Consider the following 27,482-nt stretch of genomic DNA (forward strand, 5'->3'; position numbering starts at 1 on the left):
AGGCAGAGTTTTCATGCTACCCAAAGCAGTCTCGGCAGTTATAAAGATCCTTCAATAATCTGTCAAAAACTGACATCACAGTGTAAAGAGCTGTTCATTTCTATATCTCATTTTGGATTGATGTACGTGCACTTTTATATCCTTCAGTTCGATATAACATTTGGCCTTTCATGTTCTCAGTTTAAGCTACAGGGAATTCAAAGCTATTTCAAAGCATAATTATATCAATCTGCATATAAAAGGCTCTATGTCCTACAGAGGGTTCGATAGAAAAGCAAACTCTTTCAAAGAAGAAAATTAGAAGTAATTCCCACAACTAAAATTCACAAAAGTTAATACATTTTTCATCTGCTGAGAACAGTTTTATTTTTTTTTAAACCAATAGAAGATTAATCAAGAAAGTGTTGGGGACTATTTTTGTGAGGTAGGGAGGAGGAGAGTAAGAAAGGAAAATTGGAGAGGACAGCAAAAACATGATGCAGGTACATTATACATATTGTTTGATTATACACATCACATCAGAAAAATCAATAATTCATATTGCTATGGCAGACAATAGGATTGCCAATTCCATATGGTATTAGTTATATGTTGCTGGAAAACACTATTCTCCAAATTTGTATGATTCAAAACCCATAGTGTACTTTAACTGGGAACCTCTGCCTGAGGTCTCCTTTGAGATGGCACTCAAGCTGTTGACAGAAGGTGTGGTCTCCTCTGAAGATACAATTTGGGAAAGGGCGTCTGCTTCAGAGTTCATTCATGTGTTTGTTGAAGGGCCTCGATCTCGTGACACATGGGTCTCACCACAGAGCTGCCTCCACATCTCTGCAAGCAATTCAGAAGAGAATGATAAAGTGTACAAGTAGAGTCCCAAGACGGAAAACATAACTTTTATATAATCTAACACCAGAACCAAATTCTGTTTCATAGAAGTGGGTTCCATAGCTCAACTACTTTCAGGAGAAGGGGGATACTCAAGAGTTCAATACCTGGAAGTGATAATCATTATGGGCCATCCTAGAGGCTGCCTACCCTACATATTACATTCATGTTAAGTTGCTTTTGGTATTTTGTTATATTACAGAAGACTTTTGAAAATGTAAGTCCTGTAGTTGTGGTTTTAAACGGAAAGTAAGTGCCACTCCACAAATTTATTTTTTCCAGATATCTGCTCTCCAAATATGCCTTTAGTAGTTTTCAAACGTTTCATAACTAGAAAATGACAAGTACGGTTATTTTAAATCTTTAAAGTAACTCTTTGTTAATCTTTTTTTGTTTTTTACCATGGCAAAAGAAAGATTAAAAAAAAAAAAAAAACCTCACAAACATAATTGTGTAAATTCTGAAGCTAGCAAAATACTTAGCACAGAAGTTATGTAGCATATGGTTATCCTAGTCCCAAACAGTAAAATGTGTCTGTATGTGCCAGCTCTTAATTACCGGCTCATTAACACTCAGGTGTCAATTGCTGGTGGCAAAGGCAATACCCAAATGGCCTAGTTTCTGTCATGCACAGTGTAATTAAATTGACCTCAAGTACTAAAGCTTGCAAGTTGCCTGATACTTTTGGACACTAATTTCAGGCATTATTCAAAATAGAATAATATAGTGAATAAACTAATATAAGAGAAAAGCACTATCAGGTTTCAAAATGTATATTCACACATAATTATAATCTTAAAAACAATAGAATAATCTTAAAAACAATTGAACAAATAATTACAATTCTAATCTATATCAAATATAACAATGCATATCATCTACTTAGTTTTACCATTATCAATCTAAAGCTCAAGTTTAAAGTTTATCATTTTTAAAACTCAAAATAATGTTAAACTTGTTACAAACCAAAAGAAAAATAAATCATTCTAATAGTCACATTTGGGAAATAGAAATTGCATATTATTTTTTATAATTTCATTTATTGATATATAAAGAGAAAATATGTATATCTTACATTTAAAATATTAATTCCCAAATGTAACCAAATGTGAAGCATATATGTGTCTTTTATATGGTTCTAACAATAAAGAAATATGTACTTCTAGCAAGAATCCCACAAACTCTCCATAATCTAAGAGCCGATTTTTTCATGACTTTGTGTTCTAAGACTTAGCTCATTATGTGAAAGCTTATTTTTAAGCTTCCATTTAAAGAGAGAGAAGAGATGAATTCATTCACAAACCTTTGCTTTTCATAAAACCTCACATAAATGAAAAGAACATTTTCTGCAGAAAAGCCTATAAGAACAAGCAAAAGACAAAGAAACAAGTGAGCAAACAGTTATAACAACATTTTGGAAGTTTGGAAGTGGATCAGTAAGTTGCTATCAAAGTACTAGTTTTAAAAATATGTAATCTTGAGCTGGAAGTTAAGAGTATGAGGGAAGAAATCTGATTTATCCTACAGAATATTCCAAAGGCTAAGGAATTAATAGAACAAATTAGTTCTGAAGTGGGAGTGAATATAAAAATAAAGAGAAGGATCAAAAAATGTCATTGAGAAGCAATTAGACCCCAGGTTTCTCTCATCGACTGTGCATATGTAGGTGATCAATTATCCTCTCTGGTTAGAAGACAGGAAATTTATTCTCTAAGGAGGTTAAAACAGAGGTGCCTACATTGGAAGACAGCAGGTACGGTTTAATGTGAGATCATCATACCCAGAAAACAGGCTCTTGGGTCTCCCAGAAGTCTTTCTCCAATTAACTTTCAGAATGCAAGTACAAAGGCTTATACTTCCAGGCAGAAGATCTGAACATATGTCTCTGGATACCTCTAACTAGTCTAAGAAGAAAAATATACCAAACATACTGACTTTGGGTTTTCCTCAATTACATGATCCAGGAAGATCACCCTATAGACAAAAATACTCAACAAGTTTTCCACACAAGGGCAGAGTTTACCTTCAGCCTTTTAGAGTATCATTTTGAATTACAGACACACAGCTAAGCATCATCAGACACTGGCAAAAAAAAAAAAAAAAAGAAAAAAAATCTCTACTGTAGATTCCTGGAAAGAGACACTATTGCAAGAAAATAAAATGTAATATAAGCTATCATTAATCTCTTCAGGTGAATAAGAGAAAATATTGTATACATGAAAAGAGTTCAAAATACCTTTAGAGAGGAATATTGAGAAAACATTAAAAAAATATCTTGGTCTTAATAATAATATAATGAAATAAAAAGCTCAGTATAAGTTTGAAAGATAAAGATAAGAACATTTGTGAGAAAGTAGATTAAAAAACTGTGGGGGCGCCTGGGTGGCTCAATGGGTTAAGCCTCTGCCTTCGGCTCAGGTCATGATCTCAGCGTCCTGGGATCGAGCCCCACATCTGCTGTCTGCTCAGCAGGGAGTCTGCTCCCCACCCCCCGCCTGCCATCTGCCCAATTGTGCTTTCTCTCTCTCTGTCAAATAAATAAATAAATAAAAATCTTAAAAAAAAAAAAAAAAACTGTGGAAAGTAGGAAAGAAAAAGTGAAGAAAATTGGTAGGTCAGTAGAGGAGGTTCAATATCTAAATATTAAGGGATAAAGAAAAGATGAAAAGAAGTAAGGGAAGAAATGATGAAAGCAATAATTCAAGAAAATTTCCAAAAACTGAAAGGTTGGGTGTAAAGACTAAAAGAGTTTACTAAGTATCCGAAATTCAGATAGAAACAGATCTACATCAAATCATGTGATAACTATGAAATTTCAGAACTTGATGACAAAGAGATCCTCCCATAAGTTTCCATAGGAGCTGGGGGACCTATGCTCATAAAAAGTTTAGTTTCTACTTTGGAAAATGTTCTATTTTGGAAGGCAATGCAGGAAACCTCTCAAAGAACTTAAGCTTAATATCTGACAAATTTGTCTGGAAGCAAGCCTAACCAAGACTTAAATTGTTCAAGATTTTGGTCCTGTCCAACAGCATACCACTCACTCTTATGGTATAAACAAAATTAAGCCCAATGTATGTGTTGCCTTGACATCTGGCACAACAAGGAAGACTTTAAATAACCTAACTCCCAAGTTTCTCAGTCCATTCTGCGCCCAAAGATAAGATCCCTTAACCAAACAACCCTACTTATCAGGGGGACCAGTTGAAGGTGGGTGTCAGTTCCTTGCTCGCTTATAGAACAAGCCAATTCAAACAAGGCAATCCTATCTCACCAGAACCAAGGAATGCCTCCCCAGTGATACTACAAAGCATACCTCCTGCAGTCCCTGGCTATTCACTCTTTTACTGAATGCAGTCCCTTATGGCCATGCGCAGCATCCTTCCTGCCACTTTCCACTCCAAGGCTGTGACTAGTAAATTGCTGTTGGTTTCTTCTGTCCAGTATTAGGTGCTACATATTTTCCAACCCCGTAACTCTAGGACACAAATTTCTCCCTTACCAAAGGGGTGATGAAGAGGTAAGTAAAACAACTTTTTACGTGATGATACAATCATGACCAAGGACACATGGTCAGCTTAAATTAACTGCTCCTGGATAGCTAAATGGTTTCATGATATAGGTATGGCTGCCTGGGACCAAACTGTCATTGCTGGTGGACTTGCACTTTGGCCTATTGGCCACTGTGTTGTCTTTAGCAGATATTGTCCTCCCTTCCCACCACAGAATGCTCTTGTCCTCAAGAAAAGATATGTTGTTAATTAACAATTCCTTAGCATATGTTCTACTGTGAGTCAGTCTATGTCTAGCAAGAGCCTCTAGGACTTCTGCCTGTAATGGCAGTGACAATATAAAACTTTACCCGATCAGCTGGTGCTTCTGTTCCACTTATAAAGATAAGCTAGAGCTCTCTGGTCAGTGCATCTAACTTGAGAACCATCACTAACTACTTGGGGCAGCCATCTGGACATTATTGTGATTGTCCACCTTCAGGGAGAGTCAAGGGGTGGCTCATTATGAGGTTTGTGGAAAGGAAGAAGATCACCTCCTTAGCGAGAATTAATCATGACACCTAAGTCACTTAATAAGAGTTGTTTGGGCAAGTGTAGATACTTTGCCCATTTCCTGTGCTGCCGTTCCCCTTGCTGCTATCCCAAGTATACATTTCAGGCAACCTATGCACCAGGCACTGATGGGGAAAAAAAAAAAAGAAGAAGAAGAAGAAGAAAAAGAACAAGGGGTACCAGGCTCTCCCCAAATAATGGAGGAGGTGACACAACTGCTGTTTCAATGAAACGTCCCTAGCCAATGTGCCTGGACTTGTCTTCGTGCTGCTGGCTACCAGCAGGCCAAAGGGTTAATCATCTAATCATGGGGCTTGACCACTCAACTAACAAACTGACTAGCAGTGGTAGTTGTTGGCCATATACCGAGCTCCTCTACAAACAGTCTCTCACAGACCCTGAGCATCTATTCTTCCATACCATGCTGGTCATTACACCTTGGGTCAAGAAACCAGCACTCACAAGATCTGCAGAGTTATCAAGCCCTCCATTCTATAAGCTGGAGTCAAATCTGACCCTCTGACATATCCCATCTTCAGAAAGGTCTAACCTCACCTCTCCTCAGATCCTTGCTAGATACCACAGTATTAAAGGAGGTCAACCCTCTCCCAGCCCCCTAAGCAACATGGAAAGCCCCATAGGAGCAAGTTAGTGAATCATTAATGGAGTTTATACACTTTATGGAACATATTGCCACCATTACATATGATGGAACCTGGTGGAATGTTCTGCTTTTTATTCCTTATCTAGGATGTCCCAGATAATGCAGGATCTAAGGGTCAGCACAGTTGACTATATATGAGGCAGTCATCTTAGCACCAGATACCCTGGCCAGAAAATAGCTCCATATGTACATTTTTCTAAACTCTTGGTATATTTTATAAGAATTGCTCCCTTAGAGGTAAAGAACTCTAGCAATCTCTTGTTTCACAGAGACCTAAAATATAAATCAAGGGAACAGATGTCACTATGTGTACTAAGGCCACAATTTGGCCTCACCAGAACATTCTTATTCTCCCCTTTGGAATTTCAGAGATTATTGATAATGACTAAGGCATTCATTTCACTTCTCAAAACAGACACTGTTAGGCTCTGGAAGAAGACATTCAATACAACTTCCATGTCCCCTATAGGCCTCAGGCTGACAGTTTAGTTGAGAGGTTTAATGCCTCCTTCAAAGAATTCCAAAGAAAGCAAATAACACTCTGTTATTGCCACAGGCATGAATTAGTTTAAATCCACATTCCCTAGGGACATGCACTCCTTGTACTAATGCCACACATGTTCCTCAATTTCCTTTATTGGCCATAAAGGGAAAAACCTCTAAAGTTCATATTTTTGAAGTTCACCTCACTATGTGGGCCTCTGTGTTGGGGAGACCCATGGCTGATGCATTCAATTGAAAATATACAGTTTATGATCTGCTGAATGAAGAGGCATAAGCCATTCTCACAAATTTGGCAGATATCTCCTTCAGTATCTAAGCTCCCACTTTGTGAAAGTGAAACCACAGTCATTCTGGTCAAAAACAATTTTAGTACACTCACACAAAGGAAGTAAAGTCACGAGATTTTTACTTACAAATCTCAGGACTGTGGTCAAAGAGCCAGGGAAAGGCAGATCCCTGTCCCAGGCCATGAGTAAGCAGGCGATTGAGAACAGGGTAGCAAGTACCTAAAAAGGGGTTGCAGTGGACATCACTGACTTTTCACTGGCTTAATTCTAAGTGGTTAGTTTAAAAGGTGTCCCAGGAAGAGCAAAGTGGGAACTTCTGGTGGGAATCCTAAGCTCAGGTCCTTATCTAAACATCCAGACTCTCTGCAAGAACAGGGTTATCATACTCTGAAATGCCTAGGAAGGAACTCAAAATATTTATTTTTCTCCTCACACGGTCTTCTTCCTGGTCAAGTGCCTACTTCATGTCCTGGAGAGGTACTTCTACTACCTAGAAATCTCAGTTCATCACCAAGGTAAAAATTGGTATCAAGATAGCAAGGAGTCAATTAAAGTGTAAAGACTAAAATTAAAGCCCAATATTATGTTCTACCTTGCCATCAAGCCTATCTAGGAGTACCCTGAATGGTCTAACCTCACCTTCCTCATTCTCAGGAAGAAACAATCCCCTGGCCAAACAGCTCTGCCTATCAGGGGGAAGCTGATTACAGCTGATTACAGTAGTGTGGTTTCATTTCTCCGTTAGCTCCATTGAATTCTCCCTGGTCACATCCTCCAGCAGAAACCACGGAGAACCCCTCCCTTTTTTTTAAGGATTTTATTTATTAATTTGACAGAGAGAGATCACAAGTAGGCAGAGAGGCAGGCAGAGAGAGAGGCGGAAGCAGAACCCCTCCCTTTTGATACCAAAAAAGCCTGCTTCTTATAGCCTCCCCACCCCACCCCCCATAGTGTGGCCCTTTATTTTGTGTGGTGTCCTCCCCGGTCTGTGAGTATATGTGATTCATAAATTGTTGTCAATTTTGTCTGTCTCTCTAGCATCAGATGTTGCATGTTCCCTATCTCCAAAACCCTAAGGTAGAAATCTCTCCCTCCCCAATGGGATGGATAGCTGACAATTAAAATCACCCTTTACTTGACTACTTATCTTGACTAAATTAGTTGAAGTAAGTTGAGCTAGGTTGGGTGAATTTATTAGCTGGGATTATGATGATTTTGTAAAGTCAGTTTATTCACACCTATTCTCAATGAAGCAGCAGTTGTTAATAACATTTCTCTGGGAGATGTACTTCTATTTGACTCTAGTTTTGCTTATTCACTGCCAACATAACATGGTGGTTAAGAGGAATAAAAATGCATATATTAAAACAGTTTATTCTAAATATAAATCATAAAAGGACAGTCAGAACTGTCTTTAGTTTCTTAGGCCACATTTCATGGTGCCTTCTACATGGGAATCATCCTTAGAAATGAGCATGTGGTGTAGGGAGAACATTGAAATTCAAAAATATAAAGTGAAGTTCTAGATGCTATAGCTTATTTTTATATTTTCAAATATAGTTACTCCTAGAATTTCAAGTTAAAATAAGACACAGAGACTAGAGATGTAGCCTGGCATAGGTTAAGAATTCAGTCAAGAGAAAGAGTTTGGACCTTACATTTATGGTTATGTTCTTCCATCAGTTGGTCTATATTTGTCTCATTTGCTTCATAGGTAGGTTAAGGACAAGAATATTTTCAAGGACCTGCTCTGCACTAAAAGTTTATTATTCCATGGGGTCCACTTAAAAAGAAAAGAGAAAAGAAAATTAATTGCTAATAGAGTTTAAATAGGATTTGATGAATACAGGTCAAACAGATAATAGAAGATAAGTAGATAAAAAAAGATAAACAGATAAAAGATAAATAACTACTTTACAATTATCATGTCTTGTTTATTTTTATTTATATGTCTTCCTCTTCATTATGTAGTGTCAGGTATGTCACAAAAAGAGCCAGAGGTTTTGACTTAATCTGCCTCCTTTTTAAATGAGTCAAGATCACTTTTGGCATAAACACTAGCCAAAGTTGCACAGGAGAAAAAAGAAAACATTTCAAAATATTTCTAATTTACATATTATGTATTTGTAGAATTATTTCCAAATAATCATAAAAAAAATTCAACTTAAGAGTTTTAATTTAAATGGTCATAATAATAATGTTACCACAGAGAAAACAAAGTAAAATATAGCAGAGACTGTCATTTGATTATAAAAGTAAAAAATCTAAAATATTCTGATATGTTTAAATATAATTTAGTTTGGGTTCCAGTTGGACAGCAAGCATAGCAGAAATTGAATGATAGAAAATTAACAACCTCTCCTACAAATAAAATTGCCCTTTTCTTTCTTTTATGTTGTCTTCCTTGAAGGCAGCATGATCCACTCAGACAAACCAAAACTCCCAGTCATAATTACTTCTCCCTCTCCCTCATCAGTCATCTGACCACCTACCCAGGGAGAAAGTACCATCTGTTTGCTTTCTCAATTGTCTCTCAATTCTGTCCTTCCACCTCCATTTTTACTAGTCCAGTCTGTAAGTTACTTGTGCTCATTTGCTTCTAGCTAGATTTACAACAATAGGTTTTTTATTATCCCAATTTCTCTTTTTCTTTTCTGTTTTTATTGTTATGAGTTATCTCATAACATGATCTAAATCATAAAGTGTCATTATTTGCAGCATTTAGTTTCATCTCTTAATTATTATTATATCTAATACTGGAATAGATTCTTCTAGAGTGTTAAAGGAAGTATTATATCGAAACTAAAACTATGCTACATATCTAAATTTTAAAAATACCTAATATCCTTGATCACTCCACCTACCTGACTTGTAATTGAAAACATACTTACCACCTTAGCAGCAATACTCTTGACTAATAATCACAGTGCTGAAAACTTGTCATCTAACTTTATGAAATGTTATGCCAGTGCACATGATTCTGCAAGAACTCTTAATGGCATTTCCACTTTCTCCCCTGTTCTGGTCCCTATAATTGCAAGTGGACTTTCTCAAGATTATTGAGACACCTTTAAACTTAAAATATTTGCAAACACTGTCATGTAAATCCATACATCCTGTCAGAGAAACAATGAACACAAAACACACCTCTACAGAAACATCCCAATGAGATAGTTTGGTATCTGTATATTTTAAAATAAAATTTATATATCCTTTCTCTGTTTTACTCCTTTTTTTTTCTTTAAGATTGTATTTATTTATTTGAGAAAGAAAGAGACAGCAGAGTGAGAGAGAGACCATGAGCTGTGGGGGAGTGGTAGAGGGAGAAGCAGGCTCCCCACTGAGCAGGGAGCCTGACACCGGCTGAATCTCAGTGCCCTAGGATCATGACCTGAGCCAAAGGCAGATGCTTAACGAACTGAGTCACCCAGGCTCTCCTGTTTTACTCCTTTCTAAGGCATCTCGCTTTACCTCAGTCTTTATCATATTTTAATTAGAATTACCCAACCATCATTTATTTTCAGTAGCTTTCTCCTTGTTTTAACTTACATATGTATATGACTACATAAACTTTAAAAATCGTAACTGTTTCTCAATCTCTTAAAGCTTACTGGAGAATGAAGTAAGGCAATGGTTTTATCCTCTTTCCCTCTCTTTCTCTCTTATTTCTCACTTTCTCTCTCTAATTCAACTTTACTTAATACATTTTATTATACCATTGTGTTGTCTCTTTGTGGTCCATGTAGCCAGTATAAAATAAGGGTGTGACCACAAAATGCCAGAAGAAATTGGATCATTGATTTCCCACATGTGGAAAAGGTCATTCCAGCTTCTTGAAGATCAAATATATCATTACCTTCCAACCAGACATTCTGATAGTATAAAGATTAATTAATAGAGTGTATAGAATATATGTTTGCCTATAATATGATTTTATCCATGCATTCTTCCATGAGCCTCTTAGTATTGGTTAATATCTCTCCCCATCACAGACACATACATACAGACACACAGACACACACTAACACACACACAAATATCAATTTTGAGAAAAGTATATTGCTAGAAAATCTTGAAGTTGGCCATTCATTCCATTATTAATTAGGAAACACAACAAGAATATTAAAAACTCTCACACTTCTGGAATAAAATTCAGTTTCAGTCTTATGTAGTTCACTACACCAATACTTGTTTTCATCCCTCTTTTCATTGATTAAGAGAAGAGTCACTCATCATGATAAAGGAGCAAGCAGATGGAGATGGTGTTCCAAATTAGATAATTGTAACATTCATTAAATGTTTTTTATTCCAGGCAGACTAGGTGAGCAATGATCCAATGATTAGCAACTACTCTCTCAAAGAAAAGTAAATATGTAAGATAAAGCAAACTAAAAACTGTCTTCATCTATACAATATTCTCAATAAAATTTTTACATGAATTAATTAATAATTAATTACATTTTTTTTAAAATTTAAGCACCCTTTAGAAACACTAATTTAGTCACAGATTAATATGAACTGCTTTAGTTTGGTGGTAAATTTAAAAGCCTAGTTTTCGTTATGAGGAAACAAAGCTTTGATTAATTAAAAAATTTAAAAAAAGAAGAAAATAAGACAATTTTGAACCACCCAAGAACAGATCTAGGGAACAGGGTCTGCCAACCTAAGAAATGACAACTTCAAGATGTCTACAATTATAACCATTGGTGGTGGGGGGGAATCCATTCACTGCAACAGATATTGAATACGGAAGGTTTACATGGCAGTCCTTTATTATCTTGATTTAATCTTGTTTGTTTAAAGATCATACTGTAAAAATAAAGAAATCAAAGCTGTTTATGCTCTTACTATCCATCAGAGACTACTTGAAAGGGGAATCTCCCACAACAAGCAGAGCTCTCCCAACCCAACAAGGAGAGCTCCAGGCCCTTACCAGAACATGCCAGTTATCGGAAGGATAAACTGTTAATATTTATACTGACAGCCAGTATGCCTTTGGGGTAATCCATGATTTGGGGATGTTATGGAAACCAAGGGATTTTCTTATGTCCTCTGAGACCCTAATCAAAAAAGGACCATGAGTAAATGAACTTCTTACTGCTATTTTTTTACCTTCTGAAATTGCTGTCATCAAAATTGAGGTCCACATGAAAAAGACTGAAATTGAACGTCAGGGAAATCTAGCTAACTTTCATGCAGAGACAGTAACAATGGAATCTGTAAAAGTCACAACTCAGGTAGTGAACTCCTTCTGCTTCAGCAAAAAATAACCCCTCATTGCTAGACTTTTGTCATCTTGAGACGCTTGTAACATAGCAATTGTCTGATCCTGAATCAAAAAAAAATAAGATGGGCAAACAATGGCTGTAAATTAAATAAACAGTTGGGGCAATGGGAAACCCAAGAGGTTGGCTTTTCTTGGCCCTCTAGTAAACCCCAATTTTCAGGTTTTCATTCCTTTATCCAACACGGTGCCTTTAACATTACTGAAATTATGAATAGACATTGATGTAGCAACTTCCATAAAATTGTGCAAATAGTTTACTACCAGCATCTAACCTGTCAAATCTATAATCCTAGAGAAACTACTTTTGTCCCATGAGGCCTCAGACTTACTCCCTCTGGTCCTTTCAAGCACCTGTAACTGGAATTCATTCAGTTGCCACTTACTGTAGGTTATTGATATGTACTTGTCATTTTCTGCATGTTTTCTGGGTGGTTGAAACTTTCCCCTGCTACAAAGCTGATGCTCTCAGAGTAAAAAAGAAATTATTAGAGAATGTGATTCCACTTGGGGATTACTTTCTGCAGTCTCCAGTGATAGAGGCACCCACTTCACTGGATGAATCATCTGAGCCTTAACGAAAACCTTGCAGACTTCTTGGAATGATTACTAGTCCTATCATCCTCAATCATCAGGCAAGGTCGGGAAAACTAATGGTATTGTCAAACACAAAATCGTTATGCTTGTTGAATCTACTGGACTCCCTTCACCTACAGTATTGCCTCTGGCCTTGATGACTGTTCTCAGACCCCCTTTAGGAAACATAAACTAACTTTATGTGAGATAGTCACTGGTACACTAATGTCTATTGGTATACAACTTTCTGCTGCTCCCTCATTGTCTTGCTAGTATGGTGAGCTACTGTAAGTATTTAATGCCTTATGCTAAAGAGTATCAATTGGTTAAAGAACCCCTCCCAGATCCTAATTCAAAGGATCCTGTTCATGGCCATTGTCTGAAGCCTGGTGACTAGATATTCTGGAAACATCATCATCAGAAGACTCCTCTTGAACTCCACTGGAAGGGATGTTACCAAGCACGCTGAACCACCAACACCGCTGCAAAACTGGAAGGCACCGAGTCTATGGTACATACACATCTCGCAGCTAAAGAAGGCTTTACCTGACATCTGGTCCTGTACAGACACTGAAGACCCCTTAATCAAACTGACAAAGAATACAGTAGCTGACATTAGGGTAGACTACTTCCACCCAACACACCAGATTAAAACTTCCTCCTTTAACTAAACATGAAAGCTTTTTTTTTTTCTTTTCTTTTCTTTTCTTTTCTTTTTTTTTTTTTTTCCTGCGTCTTTCCTTTACTCTAGCATTGGCCTGGAAATCTAACACCCTCATCCATACTTCCCAGACCACGCTAATGATGGTGAGCTTCAGACAGTCCCTCTTAGAAGTCTTTTACCAAGTTCAATTTTTATGACAGAACATCCAGTGCCTTGTTTTTTCCTTTCTCCAATTATAACTGTACTTATGCAATTCAACTCATATAGCTATGTAGACCTTTGTACAATCACACTCTCACATTCCCATGAGTATCTAGATTGGATCTGCTCCCAATCACTAAGAGATCTCTCCAGCAGCACACGTCTTTGCAAGGTATTCAGAATGATTCTTTATTTTAGGCTATGAGATTTACTCTCTGAATGTGCTGAAATCCTAACCGATCCCTGAAGGGGCAAATGTATTCATCTCAGAATTTGACTCAGAATTTGCTTCCTTTGACAGGGCCATACTTCCCTGATTAGGAATAAATGTAAATGAGAATATGATCAGAACCCTCTCCTTAACTTTTGAAGGTAGTGCAGAATCTGTTGCTAAGACAATAGCTACACAACAACTCAGACTTAGACTTTCTGAACATGGTCATTCTTGATAACAAGAAAGTCCTCGATTTTCTTTCAGCTGAGTAAGGAGGTATCTGTGCTGTGGCCACCACTACCTACTGAACCTGGATTAACACTTCTGACAAAGTTGAATCTTGGGTACTTGGATCCCTGAGCAAGCCACTTGGCTTAAAAAGACCCCTTTAGTGGGGTCTTTGACTCATTTGATTTTGATTGGCTTGGGTTTTGGGGACCATGGCTCCAAAGTGCACTCCAAACATTAAAAATATCCTGCCTATTATAATCATAATAATCGCCCTAGTGCATTGTATTCACTCAAAAGCCTTAAGTGCATGTTCACAGTTGCTAACCACCAAGAAAATGATCTCCCTAAGACTAGAATTCCAGAAAAGAAGCGAAGAGAATAACAAATTTAAGGACTGTGAACCTGGAACCATGACCTATGGATACCACAAAAAGAAACAGCAGAAACTGCCAAGTGGTAGCTGAGAGTGGTGCTAATGCCTTGAATTTTGATCACGTCTCTCAGTCAAGCTGACAGTCTGATCAAAAGGAAGGAATTGTTAAAAAGGAAGCCACAGGTCCAAAATGAAGTCACTTCTGCTAGACCCACATCACCAAATGGGGGCTTTATTCCTAACCTAATTGCAGTTTCAACCTTCCCCAGGAATGCAATCTTAATTAGTCCGTCTGGAATTTTCTGCTCAGCACCAGTGAAGTAACCCACATAATAAGATCCTTTTATTCCCCAAAGGGAAGTGACCTTTTCTGAAATAATCCTTTATTTTGTTTATGACTCCCTTGTCCTGGCTTTAAAAACCTTTCCCTTTCTGTAGCACTTCGGAGCTCTCTTCTACTTTTTAGATGGGATGTTGCCTGATTTATGAATTGGTCAATGAAGTCAGATCTTTAAAATTTACTCAGTTGAATTTTTGTTATTTCACACTGCCCAAATTCATTTCATAATATAAGTCACATGCAAAAAAATATCATTCTGTCAGTTATTCAGTAATTCCAACAAACATTTATTTGCATGGAAATAGAAAGTTATTCAAAAAGCACATTAGGGGTTGAGGGGGAAAAAATCAGGTAAATATATCCTAGTGCAATCACACACATATTTTTTTCAATAGTAGGAATAGAGGGCTATTTGAGAGTAGCAAAGGGAAATGACTGGAACTCAGCAGCTGTGAGTTTTATTTCCTGGACTCCAAACCACCAATAATAGAGAGGCAAAGGTGAACTGAGCTAATGAGTGGATACCAAAGGCAAGTCAGCTTGCATGTTGAGATTTTGCAATAAGCACTGCTGAAATACAACTTGAAAGCAGTCTAGAGTTTTGAGAAAGGAATAATTTCCATTTGTAGACTGTATTCCATACTTCTGGTAATCAAGAATAGTGATAAAAGGATGAAAGTGATATTAATAGTAAAATACACTACCTAATGTGCATTAGCATTGTGCTATGCATTTTACATGTCAGTCCACTGAATTCTCATAAGACTTTTACAGCTAAGTGTACTTCATATTTTACAAAGATAAAGATCAAGATTCAGATGCGAAAGAACTTTTTGAAAAGATCTTCCTTCACTTTCTACAGCATTAAATAAATTTAATTTGAAATAGTGATCATATGGTGCAGTGCTTTTCAAACATTTGGGCAATGATTCACAGCAAGAAATATATTTCACATTGTGACCTATTTCACACATGTATCAGAAAAAATGTTTCACAAAGAACTATTTGTTTTTTTACCATGAGTGATGTGCTTTCATACTCTTCTATTCTACATTTTTACTATTCTATTTACTTATAGTTTTGTTTTATGTTCTCATCTTAATATATTTAATTACTCTCATGTCCACAGTTGGGTTTTGACCACAAATTTGATTACTTAATTATTTGACCATTTAATTATTCAGTATTTTCCTATGAGTTCTTTGGTTCTCAAGGCATACTAGAATTTTCATGAAGGCATATACTACTTCCATCCATCCTTACCTCCCCTCATTGTTGGACCTTACCATAGGTGTGTAATTTAATAAAATTTAATTTTTGTGTCTGAAAATTCATAGTCTTGGTTAAATGGAAGATTCCATGATATGATTCCCAGAAAGGGTAAAAGTAAGTGATAGGAGGCACAGGTCTAGGGGAACAAAGTAAGTTGCAGTTATAGCTGTCAACGTTTCATTGAGAATCATCATTCCTGTGTATTTCAATTAGTACTTTTCCACCATCGGGTTGGCTTTATTTGATGTCCAAATATGAGAAGAACTTAGTCCTGTCTCTCATTGCTTCATAAATGAATTTCTGTCCAGATTCATGTAGTCTGAACTCAAGAAAATCAGTTACATAAACCACACATGAGATTACAAAGTACATTTCTTCTATTACCTTTTATCTGTTTCAGACTGTAAATTTCTGTAAGATTCATTTAGATTATTTTTACATTATAAAAAAATCTATTCCATAATTTATATTTTCTTCTTGAATAATGATACCCATCTGTATTTTATTTTTTCTTATGATTCCTTTGACTTTAAATATGAAATAATTTCTAAAATTTTAGATAAAATGTTTTCCTCTTATTGCTTGAAGGCACTCATATCCTGTGTACAACTTCTCTATATCGTTCCCTGTGGACCCTTGGTATTGCTACAAATAAAAAAAAATTTTAAAAATATTTAACATTAGGTGGAAATATATATATATATATATATATATATATATATTTAAAATATTCATTGTAGGAATCATGAGAATCATATGGAACTAAATGTCTACTTTCAGAAGAATAAATATCATGAAATCCTTTAAACCTAGCATATGTTTCTTTGAATAAGACTCAGTTTTGAACAGATGTCCCCTTAGACCTGTTATATTAAGACTAAAATTACTAAATCAGCATTAGTTGTTTTTAAACTTAGGGCCATATTTTGCCACTGATTTTTATTCAAAGCTCCCACGGGCGTCAGTGGAAGATCCATGCATGGAAAAATGGCATAATATGTATCCTAGTTTTATTTATTTCATATGTATACAGCAGTATAAAATAATATATTACATTTACACTCATTTTACTTATGTATTATTATAGCATTCACAGTAACAAACACTATAGTTAAGATTTAAACTCATCTTTTGTTATAATACCCTGTTTTCACTCACAGATAACTGTCTCAAAATGTGTTCAGAGCTGAAATTCCCTGCTTACTTTCAGCCCCACGATGTAAGAATGTATTGGAAGTCTGAGTTCTATCATTCAGAAATTTTTGAGTCTCATGTGAAATTTTAATATTGCATCATTAATGCAAAATTTTCATGCAACTCAAAAACATCTGGAGTGTAAAACTTCAAACAAAGCATGTGACAAGCTTTCAAGAAATAAAAGTCATTTTTCTAATTTTACAAATACTTAAAAAATAACAGTGTTTAGAAATACATGCATGCACACTAAAGGTATTAGAATTTTAGTCATATTATTGCCTGCAATACTCTGGCGGCACCCATCTACCAGCATCCTCATCGAATGCTATAATCTAAAACCTATGCCAAGTTTTAGAAGAAAAAAAAAATGCTCTATTGAACAGTAGTTTCACAAATTACTATATCAGCATTTTGTTGGACCTAGCAGAGGGAAATTTTTTGAAGTGCTAACAATATATAAAATAATTTTACTACTCCATGACATAAAAAATATGGAATTTTGTCATTTTCTGTTTTTCCTTGTTAAAAAGGAACATAAAAAGGATGTTAAGTGCAAAGCCTTTACCACTACAAAATTAGCTGAAAAAGATAAAGAACCCAAGAAATTGTAATATGAAAAATATAGGATTTTCAGAAAAATTATCAAGTATACCAATGTTTTAAATATTTTTGACTTCCTGGGGTATTAAAAGCACACATAGAAATATGAGGGGGAAGAAAGAAAATCACATGAAATGACAATTAACAGTGCTCTTATCCTTCAGTATCATAATTTTCTTTATCCTGCCTAACATTTGCAATATTCTGGGTAATTATATTAAATATTACCTTTACTCTAACAAATACTTTCTGTAAGGTTAAATGGTACAATGCATACGCAGTTATTAAGTTTTTGTTGAGAATTGTTGATGATTTTTGTTCCTCCTCTTGTCGGAGAAATAGGAGAGTTTCTACATTACAGAAGATCTGATGTCAAATTATAACACTATTAAGAAAATAAAGCAAGAGGATGAGTAATTAAAATATTTAAATCTCCTATAGTACTTAATTTGCAATGTTTGATAAAGGCATTGCTTTTAATATCTTCAAAAAACAATATACATATTCCCTTCATATTTCCCAAGAAAGATGATACACTTATAGTGACACCATTATATCTGTTAAGTAATCCTGACATGATATTTAAGTACTGGATTTAAAATGATTTCACAGAATTATGTTTGTAAGGTAAAAATTAGAATTTCACATGTGGATAAAATATTTCTAAAAATTGTCGTTTGACATACCTTTGAAACATTAAGACACTGTTTCCACAGGAAAGTATTTTGACATTCTTACTATTTTAAAACTAACCATGTTATCAAGGAGTAAATATCATGATTATTTGTTCTGGAAATAACGATGAAATATTTTCTAATAATTTAGATATTATTTTCCTTTGATAAGTGTAAAGTTATATAAGACTGGATATTAGGACAACTGAATTAAATAGAAAAACTATTCTAAAATTCCTTTTCATGCTACTCTAATAAACTTTAACTTGGAAACCTTTACTATTGGAGGATTGTGTTTTTCTGTTTTATAGTTCCACCATCATTGGTAGATAACACTTTAGCCAATTTGCCAAAATTATATCTTTACTCAACTGTAATTTCTGATTTATTCTGGATGCAATAGAAAATTGATTAATAACTAAAATTTAATATTTTGTTTTAAATAATTCTAATTTTCCCAAAAATTGGGTAAAGTTTTTTTTGTTTTTTCTTATTGTTTGTTTTTGTAGATTAATGATATAATTTAAGAATTTAAATGCAAATTAGAACTGTTACTATGACATAAAAAACTAATGCATAAATATATGGCATAAAAAATTTGTTCAAGTGAGATTATATACAATGACATAAAGGGCTAAATAATTAAAGAAACTTTCTTAAGGTTGAATGAATGAATATAACTGTAATACATAAAGTGAGAATATCCTTATTTTTAATGCATGTGATAAGGCAGATGGATGTGTGTTTTTCCCCATAATTGTAAAATGATGAATGAAAGGTTTTAATTAAAGCAGAGTGACTCAAGAAGAAAATCATTTTCTTGTTTAAAAAGCAATTACAACAAACAGACGTTTATCCAGCTAAATTATATAGAAATAGAACCTTACTAAAATAGTCTATCATTCAAAATATTAATGTAGTAGTGCCAAAAGTTTGAGAAAATGTTACTGCTGCACTTATGTGAATGTGTGTGCTTTTTGTGTCATATGTGATGGATTAGTTTTATATATTTTAAAGGGTCCCTAAAAGGCTGGAACAATACACATATTATTTCAATGTATAAAATGATTGGGATTATGATGTATTAATATCTATAATTCAATAACAGTCAAATGAGTGATGCCAAAATCCACTCAAATATATACATATCAAGGACATATAAATATGTATATGCATTTTAATGTTAAATTGAAGGAATATATTCCCATTTAAATGACCATAAAAGTGGGTGGGAAACATTTGTTACGTGTTAAGTTTTAGTCTGTTCCTTAATAATATAGCACAGCTCAAACTATCACTGAATTCACAAGATCAGTTGACAAGGTAAATATTACCAAATTGATCTGTAATTTGTATTGGACAAACATTCACATATGTTGAAGGTTTTTTTAGCGGGGAGCTATGAGAATTCTGGTTTTTGCTAAGAAGATTATCTCAAATTCTCGGATTTTTCTCTCTTAATTTCTCTCTTAGTTAAGTAATAAACAACAGCAGGGAAAAAGAAAAAGAAAACTATGTAAAAGAAAGAGAAGTACATCTTAACAGATTTAATAATTAACTTCATTGACCCCAAAATAAAAGGCAAGGTTAACCTTTCAAGGTTGACTCCGGGAGAATTTGTTTCATTAATAAAACACTGGCTATATTTAAGCTATAAAACTTTCACATGTAAGATAATACTGAAACAATAACATATCATGTTTCTATCTCCAAATTTATTTATTTTAAATTTAGAGATCCCTTAAATCTTACACTTACTTTTTATCAGTTCAGATATTGATATATCTCTATATATTCATATAGAGTTATAAATAGATTTTATATTCATGTGTTATTAGGAGACACAAAACTATGTAAAACTATGTAAAATAAAATTCCGTGTGAGTTCTATGGTTGAGGACTTCTTAAAATAGTCATCTCAATGTCAGATATTACATCACAAAATGTACAGACACCCAATGTTTGCTTTTGTTTTTTTCTAACAACAAATACAGGAGAATTTATAGATTCCTTATAAAAACTTTAAATGATTCTAAATTCAAAGCCATAGAAATAGAATCGAAAGAATGTAGATTGTTAGATATTTTGATATTATTACATGTTCAGTGCTCTTTTGATAACATCGACAGCTATATCTTTGGCATTGAAAATTCAGTATGAGTTCTTGACAAAATTTTGTAGCTTAGAGCTTCATTTTCTTTTAAACAAGGAAAAACAGGGTTGAGTAAGATATGAAAATTGGGATGAAATTATTAATGATTTTTTTTCTTAGTAAGTTTATCTTTGGGACCCTGAATTACCTTTTACTTTACTGTATGATGTGGACTGTATGAATCCATTTAAAAACCAACTGAGTTGTACCACATTTTAGGAAAATTATATAATATAATATATATATTTTATATTTATTTAGAAGCTTTGAAATAGTACAGTAAACACTTTGCAACACGGTGTATAAACTACAGAATGTCTTTGATATTTTGTGGGTCTTCAGAATACAACATTTTTTATAACCCACAGGTGAAAAGAACATAATCACAATCTCTCTTGTAAAGTTGGAATAGTTTGGGGAACACTTGATCACACAAAAATAATATAAAACAGTCAAGTTTAAAACAGTGATATTGCATTTATAATGCACAAATTTCCTTTATCTCTATGACTGGCTTCTCGTGGTGAATATAAACATCTAAAGGGCTCAGTGACATTTGGAGAGAGATATATAGTGCTGTAAACAGGCACACACTGATCGGAGAGGCAAAATCAGTTGCCTCTAAAGTTTCTACAGTTCTGCACGTTTCAACTCATTTCTCAGGCCTGCTGAGAGCAATTAGGTCCTATAATTGGCCACGATGACTCCGCCGGCAATCTAATACTCAGTTATACACAACTAACTGGATGGCCAAGATAATGAAGTTGAAAAGTTGATGCTTTTGTTGGTCGACTTTGTGCAAATCATGCTGCTTCAGGTAAATCCTGTAGAATTGACTAGCATATCCTTTTCCGTGCTGTGAAAAAGAAAGAAAAATACTCTAAGAAAAGGAGCCTGGGTTTTGGAGTTTTAGAAGTGCATGTCATTGTAAAAGAAACAAATACAACTGGAAATAAGTTGTGTCCCTATACCAGACCCATGTAGTGTCAAAGTATTTCTGTGGTAAACTTGGTTTCTAATAGTCAAGTCATTCTGGTGCTTGGCTTTCTAAAAATGACAATTTTAATTTTTAAAAAATCAGTTTTCGTGTGGGAGATGTATACTTTATATACCAATGACCAGGAATGTGCAGACTAACTTTTTAAAGTGACATACTAAACAATCCCTACTTCACTTCACTACTTATGCATGATCGAGTGTAGAAAAATATGTGTGGCTCTTAAACATTCTAGAGTTGTTACTATGAACAACCAACTGGTTTATGTTTGGTGCAATAAATTCTAAATTATATTTACTAAATCAATATATAATACAGAAAACTATAACAGAAAATGTTTATGTAGTTAAATAGCTAAAGGATATTTCACATTTTCTAGGTTTACTTTATCTCATCTTTGAAATTATGCAAAAACCAAATCTATTTATGTCTACAAAATAAAAAAAAATATATCTAAATTCATCCCCTAAAAGGAATCAGTTTTCTTATAAAGAAGGTAAAGGTGAAAAGAGAAAAAAATACTGAATTTGGCCCAGTCTTATAAAATGTATTGAGTTCTGAAGTAGAATTTCTAAATTCAGTCATTTAGGTTTTATGATGTTAAGTATTTTATTTATTTATAATGATAATGGGTATTTCTTCCCACCTATCCATATTCTTTATAGTTGCCAATGAGCACAATGAGAACAGAAACAGCATCCCCTATGTCAGTATCTGGCACATAGCAGACATATGATAAAAAGGTACTGAAAACTGTGTACAATTGTGGTAAGAGGCAATTTGGTTGCCTAAAATCAATTATAATAAAATTATATATAGAGAGAGAGAGAATTAAAAATTAAGAACTACTCTAAAGAGCATAACTGAATTGTTTCAATCTGGTGAATAGCTGGATTTTTTTGTTTCTTTTTGTTTCTTTCTTTCTTTACAGAAACGTAAGAACATACAGGTCAGTTCAATTCCTCATCTACGGTATTTCCATTAGTTTCAAGTAGATTATCTGGTTATATGTTTTTCCTAATTTGTTTCCCTGATTCTCTCATTTATTTTTCCTCGCAAGCTCAGTTTGTGACCAGACTATGAAAAATTTCTTCCCTAGGCCACTGTTTAGCTGACACATCAATTAAAATTGTAAAAGTGAGGCACCAACCATTGACAGAAATAAAGTGAAAATGAATATACTCATGTACTATATAGTAACTAGTATCAAAAACAATCAAAACATATTTTGGTTTGTAATATTATATAATAATATCATGAATTATAAAACAAGTTAGTTCTAACATGGTAGTTATTATAACTTACCTCTTCATAATGCTACAGAGAATATTATATAAAAGCAAATATAAATTTGGTCTTTTTAAATAGTCAAATCCTATTTGCCTATGTTGCTGAATTCAAATTTCCTGTTTCATGATATACTTGAGTATGTCTGATTTAAATATTTTGGTTTATACCCATCAGAATTTAAAATTCTTCAGTAAATTCAAATAATGAAGCACTGTAGAAATTCAGATTTGTAAAATGAATTGGACAAATAATTACAGTGACCAAATAATTTATTGTCCAAGATGAACAGTTTTGTAAGTAAAAGGGAACACTATTAAAAATTACATAAGACATAACCTTATGCTTTCATGGACAACCAGGAAATATGAACACCTTATAAAAATACTACTTTTCTTAAAAATAAGTTAGAGGTATTATTTATAGGATGAAGTTTTTTCTTAAAATACTCATTTAGAGGAAGCATCTTAAAATGCTCATTTATAGGAAACTAATTTATAGGAAACATCTCGAACACTTACAGTTCGAGGACAAAAGAAACTCGAGTGACCTGTCCTCAACCTATAAAGTAGTTTATTATGTGCAAAACTTAATATACTGAAAAACGACATCATAGTATAGTGCAGAAATTAGCCAACCTGATACATATTTAAATCAATAAAATATTTCTAATTAAGTTAAAAGATTACTTATAGGAAAAGCTATTAGCATGGATATTATATGTTCATTTGATTCAAGCAAGATACAAAAAGAAATTATATTATTAAAATAGTCCAGAGTTTTAAGAACAAAGGAGTTTAACACAGATTATACTTGATATCTTAAGTCTAAACATAAGCTTAAATGCATATTTTAATTACTACTTAGAGTTATGAGCATGTTGCTTTTATTTAAAAGTGCATGTATTCCAGCAGTTGTATGAATAATATAATCGCTTTTTATTAAATTATCTCTCCCACCTATCTGTTAATTCAGAAATGTAAATCTGAATAGGACAAGTGTTAAGGGCTGAAGTTGAAGGTCAGAACAAAGTAGGACAAGGAGGGAAGATTTCCTCCATTTTGGAAGCAAATTTCCCAAATGTGAAGTACTGCCAGACAGACTAGAGAAAATGAAATATTATTACTACAGTTACAGTCACATACATTTTGGTTTCAAGGCTTTTAAGAGCTGAGTTTGAATACTAAATACTCATTATCTTTGGGGGTTGTCTGGGTTAATGTTGGACAAGTAACACACAAATATATACATATATATAAAAAAGCAATGTTATTACATTTTAGAGTCAGTGCCAAAGATAGCTATTCCACAGCATTAAATGTTAAGGCTATGCATTTGCTGAAGCATTTCAAGGTATAGAGAATGGGTCAAATACATTGAATCTCTATGCTTTTGATGTATTCTACGTGTGTTTTGGAATTATGAAAGCATACTTGGAAATTTTCTGCTTTTTCTTTTGAATTCATAAATGCAGTTTTTTTTCCCCTAGCTATTCATTAGCATATGTAGGGAACTTGCCACTTGATAAAGATGAAAGATTTTTTCAGTCAAAACTAAAGTAATAGGAAAAGGACTGTTAGTTTTTCTTTTTATTTCTACTTACTCATTCACTGCATTTATTCTTCAAAGTTAATCACAGAAATCTCACATTTAAGGGCTTTATCTTATTGTTTGAACAATGGATGAAAAATAATCACTCTTAAGAAAAAGAGATACTCAAATATTTACATTTTTGTAGTTTAGCACACATACATGTGTATATATTTAATACATATGTATGCATATGCATATATTTAACATATTTTTTGATGAAAGTTCCAGGATGCATATTTTTCCTCATATTGTGGACTCCTATTCCTGCCTTTGATAATTTGTAAAGTATAATATTAAACTTTGGGACTCTACAAATTCTGATCGATGTCTATAAGCATGTATGTTACAAGGACAATAGTAAAAATATCAGTACTGATATCCTATTTTATACCATGTATAATAGTATAATTACCTTGGTGAAAAATAGTTCGGTGTAATATATTAAAATGACAACATAATAATTTAAATATTCATATTTATGTACTTGCATAACAGGAAGCAAAATACCTTTTATACTTTATAAAAGTATGAAGCACAGAAGCTAAAGAAATATATAAATATGTGAAGGGACCTAACCTATTTCTGTGACTGAAAGAAAGAACAGCTTTCAAATATCCCAGAGACTCCACTGCAGTGAAAAACTTCCAGAGGCTGAGATCAGTAACCTACTCCAAAGCACATTAAAATGTTTAATGAGCCTCACGGTCAGGATATTTCTTTATATGTAAAGTGAATCTAGCAGACAAGAGTTAAAGCCCATTACCCTTAGAGAAGTCAGAAACACCTGCCCTCTGTTCCCTGAGTAAAAGCATATCATAAACTGAAATATCGTTTAAAAGCAAGCCTCCATTAGAGGTCTGTCCAGTTGAATAATCAATTCTTTTAACTTTCCTCTATCTTATTCTTGAGATATTTTCGAGGATTCTCTTTCATAATCTTGCTAATTTTGTTGTTGTTGTTGTTGTTATTGTTTAACTGTAAAGTCCAGCAATAAGCATAGTAGCGGTAACTACTAAATGTGGGTCACTGCTTGACTTGTCTTTTACCTTCCTTCCCCCTTGAAGAGTATTAGATTTGCTTTTATATTTTAAAATGTAATTGTACATGGTTCATATTGTAGATGTTTCCTTTCCACAAAAAAATGACAGAAAGATTTTAAATTTTAAGATATATATATATATATATATATATATATATAGTGGCTCCTGGATGGCTCAGTGGGTTAAGCCTCTGCCTTTGGCTTGGGTTATGGTCTCAGGGTCCTGGGATCTTGCCCCGCATCAGGCTCTCTGCTTGGCGGGGAGCCTGCTTCCCTTCCTCTCTCTCTGCCTGCCTCTTAGCCTACTGTGATCTCTCTCTGCCAAATAAATAAATACAATATTTAAAAAAAAAAGATATACATAATGAAAAAATTGATTCAAGTGTATAGTTTATTATGAATTATAAAAAGACTGAAAGCCTTCAGTTAATATATGTTGTCTTTTGTCCAATAGTACTAGCTTAGTGCAGCATAAACTTGTATTCTTACATTTATTTTGTAACATTCACAACATCCTCATGCTAAATGTCCCTTCTTCCTTCCGTCAAGCAGTAAGGAATTATAGAATATATCTGGAAAACAAGAATTCATCTGGAGAAGTGGTTCCTATATGTAAACTTGATTAGTCTTTTAGAAAGAAAACTTTGTGAAATAAATGACTCAAATAATCCCTCAGAACACACATGAAAGAAAGATACATATTAAAGCCAAGTGTTCAGGTCAGTCTATATGTGTATGTAGTGCTTACAATGTGATTTGCAATTAATAAATGTTTGTTAAAAGATAAATTCATGCGTATTTAAAGAGGTAAGAAATTGGCAAGTGTAGTTTTGTGGTAGAGAAATTGACATGAATGAATGAGTAAAATGGATCTTTTCTAAGAGAGGAGCCTAGGATGTTGAGCCCATTCTTTCCAGAGACTGGATTCTAGCTCTAGCAATTCTAGCACCCTTAACTACTATTAAAAAGAAAACCACTGCCTGTCATTTTCATCTTTCAAAATGACATCACTTAGATCAAATTCCTAAACTGGAGCCTCATACCTAATCTAAATGCAGTTTCAGTCTCCTGGAGAAATGTAGTATTAACCAGTCAGAAAAAACTCTTTCATGAACCATTAGCACCAGTGAGTCAGACACAAGTGCCCTCTCCCTTCCCCAAAGGAAGATGAGGTAATCTGCATGTTAAGACCCCTCCCTATCTTATTCCCCCAAGGGAAAGCAGCCTTGCCTGGAACAATCCTTTACTTTTGTTAACAACTTTCTTGCCCCACCTTTCTTCTATAAAAACCTTCCATTTTGTAAAATTCCTTGGAGGGCTCTTGTATTTGCTAGAAGGGATGCATCTGATTGTGAATCATTTAATAAAGCTAATTAGATCTTTAATATGTACTCCATTGAATTTTTGTTACTGAACAATAGTCAGCATAACCCATACTGCTCTATTTTAGTTATGATGAAGATCGCATAGTAATTTGAGGCTACGGATTAAAAATGAATTTGCTAAGAACAGTATGTGCAAAGAAGGAATTCCTTTTGTAAGCTGTAATGTGACCCCCAAGTTCAAGTATATGCACTGTGCAAAGAACTGAATTTACTATCAGTGAAAATTTCAGAATTTATTGCTCAAAGTTTATTTTCAAGCCAAGTTTTATAGTTAATTAAAAGACTTAACAACCTTGAAAATAGTAGCTTCATTTGTCCAGAAGTACATTCCACAACTGTGACAATATACCATGACTCTCACATAGCTTTGCATGAGGAAATGAATCCCCTGAAACATCATGGGTTCCTTCTAGATAGAGAATCCATAAGCTTTTAGAAGTTTCTATATACTTGCATGTGTTTGTGTGTATGTGGGATGTGTAATTTAAAATTACCTTCACACAAAGGTGTTGGTACATTTACAACTGGTTCACTAGAAAGTTTCTGGACCGTGGGTTACTGCAACCACACAAGTACCACTAATATTTTTGACAGGATAGATGTAAAATCGTGGTTTTGTTTGGTTTAAAAATCTTTGACTCTAATTAACTAGACTAATTAAGAGTGATTTGAACACTACAGCAAAAACCAGTGATAGTGTATCAGCTCCTTTAATTAGACAATACACTTTGATTATTATCATTATCTAAATTGATTTAAGCAAGATAGCTAAAAACAATAATCGTGCATAACACAAGAGTTGTCAATATTCTAAATACCTGTTTTTAAATGCTAAAAACATTACACTTTAAAGTTAAAATATTTGGGGAAAAGTAAAAACCTACTATGGCAAGATATTGCATAAAATTTTATAGATTGAAGGGATCTATTCCAAACTCATCTAGAAATGTGGAAAATTATGACTCAGCAGCTTAACAAATTTTTTTCTGAAGGGAAAAA

The 27,482-nt window shown here is 34.0% G+C and overlaps 1 protein-coding gene across 1 annotated transcript in view; it reads right to left on the reverse strand.

Moving 5' to 3' along the window:
• Positions 1–343: 343 nt before the first annotated feature.
• The window catches only part of PCDH10 (protocadherin 10), a 60,250-nt gene continuing 33,111 nt past the window's right edge, over positions 344–27,482 (reverse strand). The window contains 1 exon segment of the mRNA XM_082727894.1: positions 344–828. Within this exon segment, the coding sequence (XP_082584020.1) occupies positions 761–828 (68 nt within the window). The 3' untranslated portion in view covers positions 344–760.

Source organism: Mustela nivalis, assembly GCF_964662115.1.
Source record: "Mustela nivalis genome assembly, chromosome: 4".
NCBI classification, from domain to species: Eukaryota; Metazoa; Chordata; class Mammalia; order Carnivora; family Mustelidae; genus Mustela; species Mustela nivalis.